At 48.5% G+C, this 12,631-nt stretch overlaps 1 protein-coding gene across 1 annotated transcript; it reads left to right on the forward strand.

Moving 5' to 3' along the window:
- Nucleotides 1–642: 642 nt before the first annotated feature.
- On the forward strand, nucleotides 643–8,384 carry ATP1B2 (ATPase Na+/K+ transporting subunit beta 2). Its single transcript, XM_081161681.1, has 7 exons — nucleotides 643–1,356; nucleotides 3,128–3,256; nucleotides 3,812–3,916; nucleotides 4,022–4,227; nucleotides 4,454–4,510; nucleotides 5,304–5,402; nucleotides 5,515–8,384. The coding sequence occupies exons 1-7, from the start codon at nucleotides 1,245–1,247 to the stop codon at nucleotides 5,677–5,679; spliced, it is 873 nt and encodes a 290-aa protein (XP_081017807.1). The 5' UTR covers nucleotides 643–1,244; the 3' UTR covers nucleotides 5,680–8,384.
- The last annotated feature ends 4,247 nt before the right edge of the window (nucleotides 8,385–12,631 follow it).

Raw genomic sequence — 12,631 nt, forward strand, 5'->3', positions numbered from 1 at the left:
TGGGACAGTGGTGTTGGGAGGGAATCACTGACAGATGTGGTGGGAAGCTCGGGGAAGCCCCGAGGCTTGGAGATAAACAGGTGGTGGGAGAAGGGGCTGCGGGGCTGGAAAAAGGAGGTGCTGGAGGTGACTGGTAGCAGCTCCCACAAGAGGAATTTCCCTCTGTTGTGGCCTCTATCCATCTCTATGCGGCCTTTTCCAGCTTCCATGCTGCTGGTCTAGTACCCTGGCTGGTCTCTTTTATCTGTTTTTCTTGGTTTCTGGCTCCTTCTCTGTTCCTTTCACATTCTGCCCTGTGCGTCTCCTGGATTTAGTCTCTTTCTAACTCCCTGCCTGGGGCCCCCATCTCAAGCACGTATCTGCTTCCCTCTCAGCCTGTGTCTCTCTGGGGTTATCTTTCTCCATATCCCGCCCTTATCCCCTCTGGCCACTCTGATGCAGTCCATACCTGGGGTGGCAGTAAGGGAGACACCTCCTCCTCAAGAAGTGGCGGCAGGGGGCGGGCCCAATCATCTCTCCATATTTGCATATGTATGAGGTTGCCCGGGCCAGCGACAAGGAGGCGGGGCTTCTGGCGGTGGGAAGGGGGCGGGCAGCCCCATCGCGGCTGACTATAAAGACTGCGCTCCTGGACCACGGGCCCGCACTGCTGAGGAGCGGAGCCTCGGGCTGGGATCTCCTATCCCAGGCTGACCCCAACTGCGCGTCCCCGCCTCACCTCGGTGGCCGAGCTACCACTGGTGTGGCGGTCTCTGCTTGGCGGAGGAGTCTTCAGCGGTCACGCGAACCCTCTCCACAGCCTCTTTGAATCTCGGATTTCGGGGCGGCCCCCTCCCCCACTTCTCTCTGTACCTCCTTGCACCCCAATTTGCTCTGCGTTTCTCTCAGGTTTTGCTGCCGTCTATTTTTGCATCCCTTTTCGTTTTGCTTCTAGGAGGTGGAGTGAAGCTGCACTCGTACCCCTTCCCCTTTTTATTCTCCCCTGCTCTGACACCCCCCCCCCCTTTTCATCGCAGTCAGGGGGCCTAGGATCTGTGCATCCCACGTCGCGTTGCCAGCAACCTGCAGCGCGTGGCCGTGCTCCCCGGAATTTGCAGCAGCTGCATATCTGAAGGGGGTCTCCCTCGCCCCTGCTGCCTTTGCTCCCGGAGCATTCCGGTGAGTGGGAGGGGGGCTACAGCGCACGGCATCCCAGCTTCTCCGTAGCCCCCCGACCCGCGAGGGACTCGTCCCCCGCCGCCAAGATGGTCACCCAAAAAGAGAAGAAGAGCTGCGGGCAGGTGGTTGAGGAGTGGAAGGAGTTCGTGTGGAACCCGCGGACGCACCAGTTCATGGGCCGCACCGGGACCAGCTGGGGTACGCGGGGCAGCCGCGCAAGGGGTGGGTGGGGGGTCCTCTGGGCGACGCCCTGGGGGCACGAGGTCCAGCCGGCGTATCCCCGGCTCCCTTCCCGGGTCCCCGGCGTCCGACCCCCCTGCCGTGCTCTGGGCTGGGAGGGGACCGAATCGCTTGTCTAATCTTCTTGGCTGGCGTTGCGGAGGCGGAGAAAGTAGGTCACTGCTGTCTTCCCGCCCCCCGCTGAGCCCCCTCGCGCGGGGGGTCGCGGGCTCTGCGCGCGTGTCCGCGCCCTGGTGCTCGCTCTCGGAGGCCCGTCCGCTCCATACAGTGGCCCTCCTTCCACAGAAGAATGCCCCTTCCCTCCCTGCAGCTCCCAACTAGCTAGCCAAGCCGTCTATTTTTAGTTCATGCCCACCCCCTGGACCCTGGGAACAAGCGTGAGAGGGCGGGTCCTGGAGAGGTGGGAGTGTGTGTGTGTGGGGGGGGTGTGTGTGTGGATTTTTCATAGCAGAAGTGGTCTATATCCCACCGTGGAGCGTTTGGAGCCATCTGTGGCTGCTCTGTGGGTGGGGGGCTGTTGGGGAGGAGTGTCACTGTGAGGTTTTTGAGACTGGATCTTTGCCTCAGATGTCGCAGGAGGAGGGAGGATTGGTCACTAGTGGTGAGGTGTGGACATCATTTGGCCTAGTGTGGCTTTGGGATTGGGGTGGCAGAACTCAGGGTGTGTGGAGGGAGTTGTGTCTGGTCTGGTGCTAGGCATGGGTGCTGGTGGAATTCTTCTAAAAGGGATAGTCAAGCTGGGAAGCCTAAGCACAGGGGACATTGCATGACACAATTTACAGTTCATCCACACTGATCAAAGGATGTCCCCATCAGCCCACCCACCTGGGGCCCTTCAGGTGGGTCCAGTGCAATCCTTGCCGGAAGGGAACTTGAAGTCCAGTGTCTGGGATTGGAGGGTCCATGAGTACTTGGGAGAATCTGAGGAGGCTTCATGGGGGAAGTGTCTTCTGAGGTGGAAGCACTGGGGATCCTCAGTGGTGGAAACAGCAGGTACTCATACTAGGCTGAGGAGTGACATAGTGCCATCTCATATCCACCGAAGACCTGCTCTCTGCTGGGAAGGCTGTGGGAGATTCTGCCTTTATTCCCCACCTCTGGCCTGGGTGTTGTGTGTGAGTTGGGGGTGGGGTGATTGTTGAAAGTTCTGGACAGCCGTCTCAGAGATTTTGTAGCTAGGTGGGAGCTGAGTTCAGGGTTTGGCTTCTGTGGGGCTCCAGGAGAGAGAAGATTTTGCTATTCCATCCCTCAGAGTGTGAGGGTCCGCACTCTGAGGGATGGGATAGAGTTTTGGTTGTGAACCGGTAGCCCGTGCCAGCTTGGAAAGTCGTGCCATACAACTTTAAGCCCGAGTACCAACACGGCAGCAGCAGATGTGCTTTTTCAAGGCCATGAATGGTTGAGAAGTTGGGAATGTAATTTTAAGCAAGATGACTGCGGCCTGTACTTGGGGTTGTCTCAGCAACGAGAGTTTAGGTCTCTTGTGGCCTCCACAAGGTCAGGCTTCACTGTGCCCTAGGACCAGGAGGGGGCTGGGAGTCATGGCTGGCAGCCAGGCCCAGCTGCCTGTTTCCAGCTTGTCTCATTTTCCTCCCGCTGGGGAAGGCCCAAAGGTGTCCCTGAGGCTCTGTGCCCTGTCCCAGTGTGTGGCCTCTGAGTGGGAGAGGGATGTGTAGAGTAGGTGAGGTCATGACAGGAGAACCTGCTGACCCCATTTCTTCCTCCTTAGCCTTCATCCTCCTCTTCTACTTCGTCTTCTACGGCTTCCTCACGGCCATGTTCACACTTACCATGTGGGTGATGCTGCAGACTGTCTCTGACCATACCCCCAAGTACCAGGACCGACTGGCCACACCAGGTGAGCGATGAGGCTCCCCTACCAGCCCTTGTGCCCCTAAGCCTCCAAAAGGAACTCATAGGCTGAGAACTCAGAATTCCCAGAGGTGTGGTGCCGATGATCCAATCACCGTGTGCTAAGTTCTTGAAGTCCGCTTTCCTTTCCCATGTCCCACAGCTAAGAGCTGGGTGACCTGGGGATATCTTCCGCCCATAAAGAGGATCTTAGCTCTTTTATTTATTTTTTATTTTTTAAATATATCTTTATTGATTTCAGACAGAGGAAGGGAGAGAGAGAGAGAAACATTGATGACAGAGAGTCATCGATCGGCTGCTTCCTGCACACCCCCAACTGGGGATCGAGTCCACTACCCAGGCATATGCCCTGACTGGGAATCGAACTGCAATCTCCTGGATCCTAGGCCAATGCTCAACCACTGAGCCACGCCCGGCCGGGCAGGATCTTAGATCTTCATCCCATCCCTCACCCTGGTGTTCCCTATATCCATCTTCTGTCCTTTGTGTGTGGTCTCACATCTTATATACATCCCCCACTCCTGTCCTTGTCTGGCTATAGGCTTGATGATTCGTCCCAAGACTGAGAACCTTGATGTCACTGTCAACGTCAGTGATACTGAAAGCTGGGACCAGCATGTTCAGAAGCTCAACAAGTTCTTGGAGCGTGAGTGTGGGGCTGGAGATGTGGTTGTGCAGGACCTTGGGCAGGGGATTAGAAACCCTAGAAGTGGAACATCAGGCCCGTGCTCTCTCTCCCCTACCTCCTTAGCTTACAATGACTCCATCCAAGCCCAAAAGAATGATGTCTGCCGCCCTGGGCGCTATTACGAACAGCCAGATAATGGAGTCCTCAACTACCCGAAACGTGCCTGCCAGTTCAACCGGACCCAGCTGGGTGACTGCTCTGGCATCGGGGACCCCACCCACTATGGTTATAGCACTGGGCAGCCCTGTGTCTTCATTAAGATGAACCGGGTAACCATGACCTTGGTCCCTAGGGAGAATGGAGGAGGGAGCTGGGGACACCATCTACTGAAAGTTCCTTCCTTTCACTGGGGCTAATGCGCATTAGATTTTTGGATGTTTGAGTGGCTGAGAGAACAGGATGGGGCCATTGGCGGCTGAGATCCATGGCCGGAAGCTAGATACTTGTGTCTTTGACAACTTCTTTCTCTAACTCTTACCACTCTCCTCACTCCAGGTCATCAACTTCTATGCAGGAGCAAACCAGAGCATGAATGTTACCTGTGTGGGGAAGGTGAGTTTTTTGGGCCTTGTGCACCTGCACACTTGTTTGTATACCACGGTTTCCGTGTAATTCACTCACCTCTTCCAATCTTCTCGCTCCCAGAGGCTCCATCACTATAGGGACAAAGGGGTAAGAGGGGGCTCCAATATGGCTCAAACTCCAAGGGGCTCCTACCCCTTTTCCTTCTCTCTAGGATGCAGAAGCCACCTCTTGTGTGGATAGACACGCCCCTCCCTGACTTCACCTAAGCCCTGGCCCCTGTCTTCTCTCAACCTTTCCACCTTCTATTCCCTTGATGACCTTGTCTTCTGCTCTCCCTCCCATATCTCACCTGACCCTCAGTTCTTTTTAGGTATCTGGTAGCTGCTGATCTGTTAGCACTATCTGCCACCACTAAGTTGTCCTTGGAACTCTACTCCCTCTACCTCTGTCCTGTCTAGAAACTTCCTGCCAGCTCTTCCCTCAGCCCCTCTCCTTGCTTTCTACTGAGCCTAACTCATTTATCTGTTCTCTCTTGGCTCTGCTCTAGAAACTGCTTCCCATGGATGGGGTAAGAACTTAAGGTGGGAGTGGAGTAGGAGGCTTCCATATCATTAGCACTCTTTAGAACTTCCCAGTCTATTGAGAGAGACAGGATACCTCCTCCTGCTCACACACAAGCACACACAGACTCACAGCTCGAGGGAAACAGTTTTGAGACAAAATAATCTGGGGCAAAAACAAAACAAGAGAAGTCTGGCAAGCTTCCTGGTTCCTCCCATCCCTAACAAGCTCTCCTGTCTACCCTCCTGTGCCCCCACAGCGAGACGAAGACGCTGAGAATCTGGGCAGCTTTGTCATGTTCCCTGCCAATGGCAACATTGACCTCATGTACTTCCCCTACTATGGCAAAAAGTTCCACGTAAGTCCTGGGAGGGGGGCCCGGGGCTGCTGGCTCCTCAGGGAAGTGACGTTCTTGAGGAGGAGGCCAAGTTGCCATGGGCCTGGTCCCTCACTTTCCTCCTCTGGCCCAGGTGAACTACACACAGCCCCTGGTGGCTGTGAAGTTCCTGAACGTGACCCCTAATGTGGAGGTGAATGTGGAATGCCGGATCAACGCAGCCAACATCGCCACGGACGATGAACGAGACAAGTTTGCTGGCCGAGTGGCCTTTAAACTCCGCATCAACAAAACCTGAGACCCCCTTCCTCCCGCCCCCACCTCTTTCCTATGGATGCTTCTGGAATGTCCCTTTTCCTTTACTTCTAAACCCAGCCTGATTGATGTCCATTGTGATTCCCCACTTTCACACATTTTCCACTACCTTCTCCGACCCTAGCTCAGTCAGAGACAGGGAGATGGGATCCTGAGATGGTCATGGAGGAGCTGTTCTGGTTCTGGTTTAGCTGTGAGTAGGGTGTTCCCACAGCTACCCTCCTATCCCCTGAGAGATATAGAAAATGCCTCCCCACCTTCACACCCCCACCCACCTACACACACACACAAACACAGTCTCATCTCACCCCTTAGCTTCCAGACGGGAATGTGGCACTCCATTCTTCCGCTCCTCAGCACAGCCGCTGTCACCTTTCTCTATGTCCCACACTTTCTCCCTGCTATACGCTGTTGCCATCTTGGTGGCTTTTGACTTATTTGGTTCCTCTGGTAGGTCTTTCTCCACCTGCTCTCCATTCCTATTCTCTTTTCAGGACAGGTGGCTCTGTAGTCTTCTCCCTGTTTGCTGGCACATGGCACTTCTCATCCTAAGGGGACTGTGAGCTGGGAGTGAGGGTCTGGAAGAGAGTCTATGCTGGTCTTTTTTTTTAAAAAAATGTATCTTTATTGATTTCAGAGAGAGGAAGGGATAGAGAGAGAGAAAGAGAGAGAGAGAGAAACACCAATGATGAGAGTCATTCATGGGCTGCCTCCTGCACACCCCCTACTGGGGATCAAGCCCGCAACCCAGGCATGTGCCCTGACAAGGAATCGAACCCCATCACCTGGATCCTAGGTCAATGCTCAACTGCTGAGCAACGCCCAGCTGTGCTGTGCTGGTCTTTCTTGAAAATTCTCTTTCTGGTCTCTGTCACCCAAATAGGCACCCCTCAGAAGGGCAGGGTGGACCTAGGCTGAATATCCACTTTGCTTTTGCCTATGGCTCCCTTATTCCTGTCCGCTTTCCCAGAATATCCTTCAAGTCCCACTTCCCAGGAGCCCTGGGGGAGGGGCAGCCATTCTGGATGTGTCCCCAGTGGCCACCCTGGAAACGTCAGCAGGCTATGGGACTATTCCACCAACTTCCCCGGGCCCAGATCTGCCCCCACCATCCTCCTGCTGGCTTCTCTTAGCAGTTTATCAACTAATAGCTAACTCCTTCCTTTTCCTCCGCATTTTAGCCTGAAACTTGCAAATAACCCCTCAGTTTAGGCCCTGAATTTCCTGGCTCCATCTCCTTCAGATCCCTGTGCATTTTTAAACAACCCCCCAGTGTCCATAGAATTGTAAAAGAGGGACCTCCTGTATTCTTGAGTTACAGAGGCGTGTTAACTTTCTCCTCCAGTGCCCTTCACTTCCTCACCTCTCTAATCTCCCTTTTCTTTTTTGATGCTGAAGCCTCCACACCCCACCCACAGATGGACCCTTCCCCTTTTTCTCTTGTTGGATCTGTTTCTTCCCTTTGGGTCCCCATGTTCTCCTGCAGTCCCCTCATTCCAGTGGTCTCTCTCTGCAGTTATTTAATGCCCGTGTCAGATCTACTGTAAAAAGAGAATTAAGTACAATAAAATGAGAGCAATTATATATATAAATATATATCATACACGGAGCCCTGTGTGCGGGTGGTTCCTTTCTGAACTTTTGGTAGAGCCCTGGGAAGGGGGTGGAGTGTAGATTTGGGTGATCCAGGGGTTACCCAGGCCTTGGGCAGCTCCTCAGATATGACCTCTGTTGTGCAGTATCTCAGCGTCTACCTCCTAGATCACTCCTTCACCTATATTATTTTGAGGTCAAGCAATATAAGAGACAGGAAGACTGTGTCCCTTTGTACAACCATACTTAGGAGGTACCTACTCTGCATTCTAGGCACTGTGAGGACACTTATGAAAGAGGCAGAGTTCCTGCCCCCAAGAAGCTCCCCAGGTTAATGGGAGAAGTGAGGAGCACACTAGAAACTCATTCCAGGTAGACCTAAACATGCCTCGGGGAAGGGGAGAAAGTTGTTGAGGACAAAATTCAGAGTCATCAATCACTTTCTGTTGGGGGCTTCTAATGGAAGGCTTCTTAGAGGATTAAAGCATGGAACAGTCTGGGGTGAGAATAGCATCAGCCAATGTCTAGAAAGATGAGAAAAATTGACTAGAAGACACATTAGGAACCTTATGATCTTAATTTCCTGTAAAGAACAGTACAAGCATAGAAAAAGGGATGGATGGGTCTATACAACAATGTTTATTGATGGGTTTATAGCTAATTTTTTCCTTGGGGCTTTTTCTCAATGACTTGGTCTTAGTATTTGCCTTAAAAAATAGCTTTATTACACATGCTTACATATATGCAATTTTATCCTGAATGCATAGTAGAAACAACATGGATCCCTGGGTTTTGGTCATTGTTATTTCAGAATCGAATCATATTATGCACTTTTGTGCATCTCACTTTTTTCACTCATTAAATTTGTCACTACTTCACTTGGTAGGGCTCTAATTGTTTTTAAATGGCAGCATAATATTTTTTCTATTAGTTCATTCTTCTCTTAATTTGTTAAAACTCCTCAACAGCCATAGATATTAACTGTTTTCTGCATTGTAAAATTCCCCCCCAACAGGCTGTTTGCCTCTTGAGTTTGTGGTTGCTTTTACTGTTCAAGTGTTGGATTTTCAGATTATTAAATATCAGTTCTTTTGTAGTTTCTGGGTTTCTAGTCACTAGAGTATACTCATTATTTTCTAGATTTTTTTTTGGGGGGGACAGGATTTTAATTTTTTTTTTCCTCTTTTTGTCAATCCTCACCTGAGGGTATTTTTTCCATTGATTTTTAGAGAGAGTGGGAGGGAGGGAGGGAGGGAGGGAGGGAGGGAGGGAGGGAGGGAGGGAGGGAGGGAGGGAGAGAGAAACATTGATGTGAGAGAGACACTTGGGTTGGTTGCCTCTCACACAGGCTCCAACTGGGGTGGGGATGGAACCTGCAATCCAGGTACCGTGCCCTTGATTAGGAATCGAACCTGAGACCCTTCGATGTGCAGGCCTATGCTCTAACCACTGAGACACACCAGTCAGGGCAGGATTTTAATTTTTTTTTTAAATTTACATTCACTTTAATTCATCTGGTTTATTTTTGTTTCTTTTGTGTGTAAATTAGGAATCCAATTTTATTTTTCCAGTTGTGTCAGCTTCATTTTAAAAAACTGTAATTTATTCCCACTGAACTGAAAAACTAACTTTGGCCATATAATAAAATTTTCTATATACTGAGATCTATTTCTGGATTCACTGCTTGCTGCCATATATCAAGCTATATCAACCTAATTTCACTTTTAAAAAAAAATATCTAACAAGCAAATTCCTCCATTCTCTCTCTTTTTTAAAAAATAGATCTTTATTAAATTTCAGAGAGAGGAAGGGAAAGGGAGATGGAAACATCAGTGACGAGAGAGCCATTGATCTGCTGCCACCTGCACGCCCCCACTGGGGATTGAGCCTGCAACCCAACCAGGGCATTTGCCCTGACTGGGAATCAAACTGTGATCATAGGTCGATGCTCAATCCCTGAGCAACACCAACCGGGCTCCCCCATTTTCTTTTTAAAACAACTCTTGGCTATTCTTGGGAACTTTTTACAGAAACAAAATCTTGTTGGGGTTCTAATTGGAATTGCGTTATATCTTTATTTGAGAATTGACTTTTAGGATATACTAAGTTTTCCCATCTAAGAACATGGTTATCTTTTGTTTGGAGCTTGGTTTTATGTCCTTAAATAGGCTTTATCAATTTCTTCATGTAGGTCCTGTGCCATACTTTTGTGTGCCAGTCTTGTTAAACTTATTCCTAAATATTTTATTGCTTTTGTTATTTTTAAACATTGTTTATTGACTTTAGAGATGAAACATTGATTTATTGTTCTACTTATTTATGTGTTCATTGGTTGATTCTTGTATGTGCCCTGCCTGACCAGGGATCAAACCCTCAACCTTGGCATATGGGGATGACACACTAACTGAGCTACCAGACCAGAGCTGCTTTTGTTATTTTAAAGGTAATATTTATTCAGTGCTTTTGCTTTAAAAACCATTAATATTTCTCTATTGTCTACCTTCCTAAATTCTTTTAAAAAAATTTAAAAAAAATTGATTTCAGAGAGAGGGAGAGATAGAAACATCAATGATAAGTCATTGATCAGATGCCTCCTGCACGCCCCCCACTGGGGATCAAGTCCAAAACGTGGGCATGTGCCCTGACCACAGAATCGAACTGTGACCTCCTGGTTCATAGGTCGGCACTCAACCATGGAGCCCTGCTGGCCAGGCCCTTCCTAAATTCTCTTAATTCTATCACATCTGTATTATGTCTTGAAATTTTAGGCACATGTGATCTAAAAGGTAGATTCCTTTAAATCAGGTTACTTTCTTGAGTGTTCTAAAACAATTGTTAGTGGGCATCCCTGTTTAGTTCTTGATTCTAACTGAAATTATTTTAGTGTTTAACCATTAGGATACTTCCTGGTATTCCATTACTGTTTTTTAAAGAATGGCTGCTGAAATTTAATCAAATTCCTTTCAGCATCTGGTGATATGATCATGTTTTCTTCATTAGTTTGTTAATGCAATGAGTTATGTTGTATTCTCTATTAAACCAACCTTCTGCTCCTGGAATAAACCCTACTTGGTTAGTGTTAATATTCTTTTTTATTTTTAAAAAATGTGTCTTTATTGATTTCAGAGAGAGAGGGAGAGAGAGATAGAAACACCAATGATGAGAGACAGTCATTGATCGGCTGCCTCCAGCACGCCCCTGACCAGGGATCAAGCCCACAGCCCAGGCATGTGCCCTGACTGGAATTGAACCGAGATCTCCTGGATCATAGGTCGATGCTCAATCACCCGGTGGCTCTAATTCACATCTTTTTTTAAATTGAATTTATTGGGGTGACATTGGTTAATAAAATTATATAGGTTTCAGGTGTCCAATTCTACAGTATATCATTTATATATTGTATTGTGTTCACCAACCCAAGTAGGTCTCCTATCACCATTTATGCCCCTTTTACCCTCTTCTACCTCCCCCCACCCTCTTTCCCTCTAGGTAATCACCATACTGTTGTCTGTGTCTGAGTTTTGATATTTTTAAAAACCCCTTTACCCTTTTCACCCAGCCTCGCAACCTCCCTACCCTTAATATTCTTGACTCAATGTGTAGATACTATTTTGAGATATTGTGTCTATGTAATTTGGCTTGTTTTTTTAATATTAAAACTACTTTGCATGAATTGGAAATTTCCCTCTTTCCCTAAGGCCCAGGATAACTTATTTTTATAATTTACTTATTAAATATATCTTTATTAATTTCAGAGAGAGGAAGGAGGGAGAGATGGAAACATCGATGGTGAGTCAGATCGGCTGCCTCCTGCACGCCCCCTACTGGGGATCGAGCCCGCAACCTGGGGCATGTGCCCTGATGGGAAACTGAACTTCAGTCCCCTGGATCCTAGGTCAATGCTCAACCGCTGAGTCACGCTGGCGGGGCCCAGGATAATTTAAATTCTACTCATTGGACCATTTTGTTCTTGCTCTTCCTAACCCCCTCAATCAAGCGCTTGAGTTTTTCTTTTTAAAATTTATCTTTAAAAAAAAAAAAAAAAAATCCCTGCTTTTGGATTTATCTTTTGAATTAAGTTTGCTTAGATTCACATCTTTTTTATTTTTTTGTTAATCTTCACCCAAGGATATTTTTTCCATTGACTTTTTTAGAGAATGGAAGGGAGGGGACGAGATAGAGAGAAAAACATTGATGTGAGAGACACATTGATTGGTTGCCTCCCGCATATGCCCTAATCAAGGCTGGGGATTGAGCCTGCAGCCCAGGTACGTGCCCTTGACCAGGAATTGAACCCTCGACCCTTCAGCCCAAAGGCTGACCTCTAACCACTGAGCCAAACTGGCTAGGGCTCTTTTTTAAATAATGAAAGCATATATGGTTATACGTTATCCTCAGAGCACTTTTGCTGGGTGTCTCATAGACTTGGGGACCCTGTGTTCCTGAAATTGCGGAAACAAGTTTCCTAACTTATTCCAAACCTCTATGGGACAGGGCTTGGGCTCTTGAGAGCAGGGGCCATGTCTGCCATGGGGCCCCAGGGCTTAAACAGTGATAGGCACAGACTGACTAGAAGGGTAGGTGAATGAACACAGTAAAGTGAGCAGATGGGACCAGAGAGGTTAGGGACTCATTAAAAGCCACACACAGCTCATAGCAGAGATGGCCTAAAAATTTACCTCATAGTTTTCAGTCTAGTAATCTGTCAGCTCACAAAGGGATCAGCAGAACCAGAATGGGTCTGCTTTTTAAAAATATATATATGTTTTTATTGATTTTAGAGAGAGGGAGAGGAAGAGAGAAACATGAATGTGAGAGAAACATCGATAGGTTGCCTCCCATACATGCCCTGACTGAGGTCCAAACTGCAACCTTGTTTGTGCCCTGACTGGCAATTGAACTGGCAACCTTTCAGTGCATGGGGTGGCACTCAACCAACTAAGCCACACCGGCCACAGCTGGATCTGCTTTCTGAAGTATAGCAGAAATGAAATAGAACTAGGTATACATCCTAGGGAAATATGAGTAATGGGTGCTGGACACTGATCAGAAGGGGAGCTTCAAGATGACTGTCTATAGCGGGGGTGGGGAACCTTTTTCTGCCAAGGGCCATTTGGATATTTATATCATTCACAGGCCATACAAAATTATCAACTTAAAAACTAGCTATGAAGAAAGCTCCATGATTTATTGAATTTTGAGTCCTGCCTGTGGTTGCCTTTGCAAAGCCAGAACAAATGATTTTGGGGGCCACGTAAGGCCTGTGGGCCAGATGTTCCCCACCCCTGTTCTACAGAAATGATAAGGAATGAGTTGGCATGCATTTGCCAAGGGCCTGGTAT

The sequence above is a fragment of the Miniopterus schreibersii genome, assembly GCF_964146895.1.
Source record: "Miniopterus schreibersii genome assembly, chromosome: 16".
Taxonomy (NCBI): domain Eukaryota; kingdom Metazoa; phylum Chordata; class Mammalia; order Chiroptera; family Miniopteridae; genus Miniopterus; species Miniopterus schreibersii.

Coding starts and splice junctions, on each gene's coding strand:
- ATP1B2 (XM_081161681.1), top strand. CDS start 1,245: ATGGTCACCCAAAAAGAGAAGAAGAGCTGCGGGCAGGTGGTTGAGGAG. Junction 1,357..3,127: donor CCGCACCGGGACCAGCTGGG/GTACGCGGGGCA, acceptor CTTCCTCCTTAG/CCTTCATCCTCCTCTTCTAC. Junction 4,228..4,453: donor TCTTCATTAAGATGAACCGG/GTAACCATGACC, acceptor TCCTCACTCCAG/GTCATCAACTTCTATGCAGG.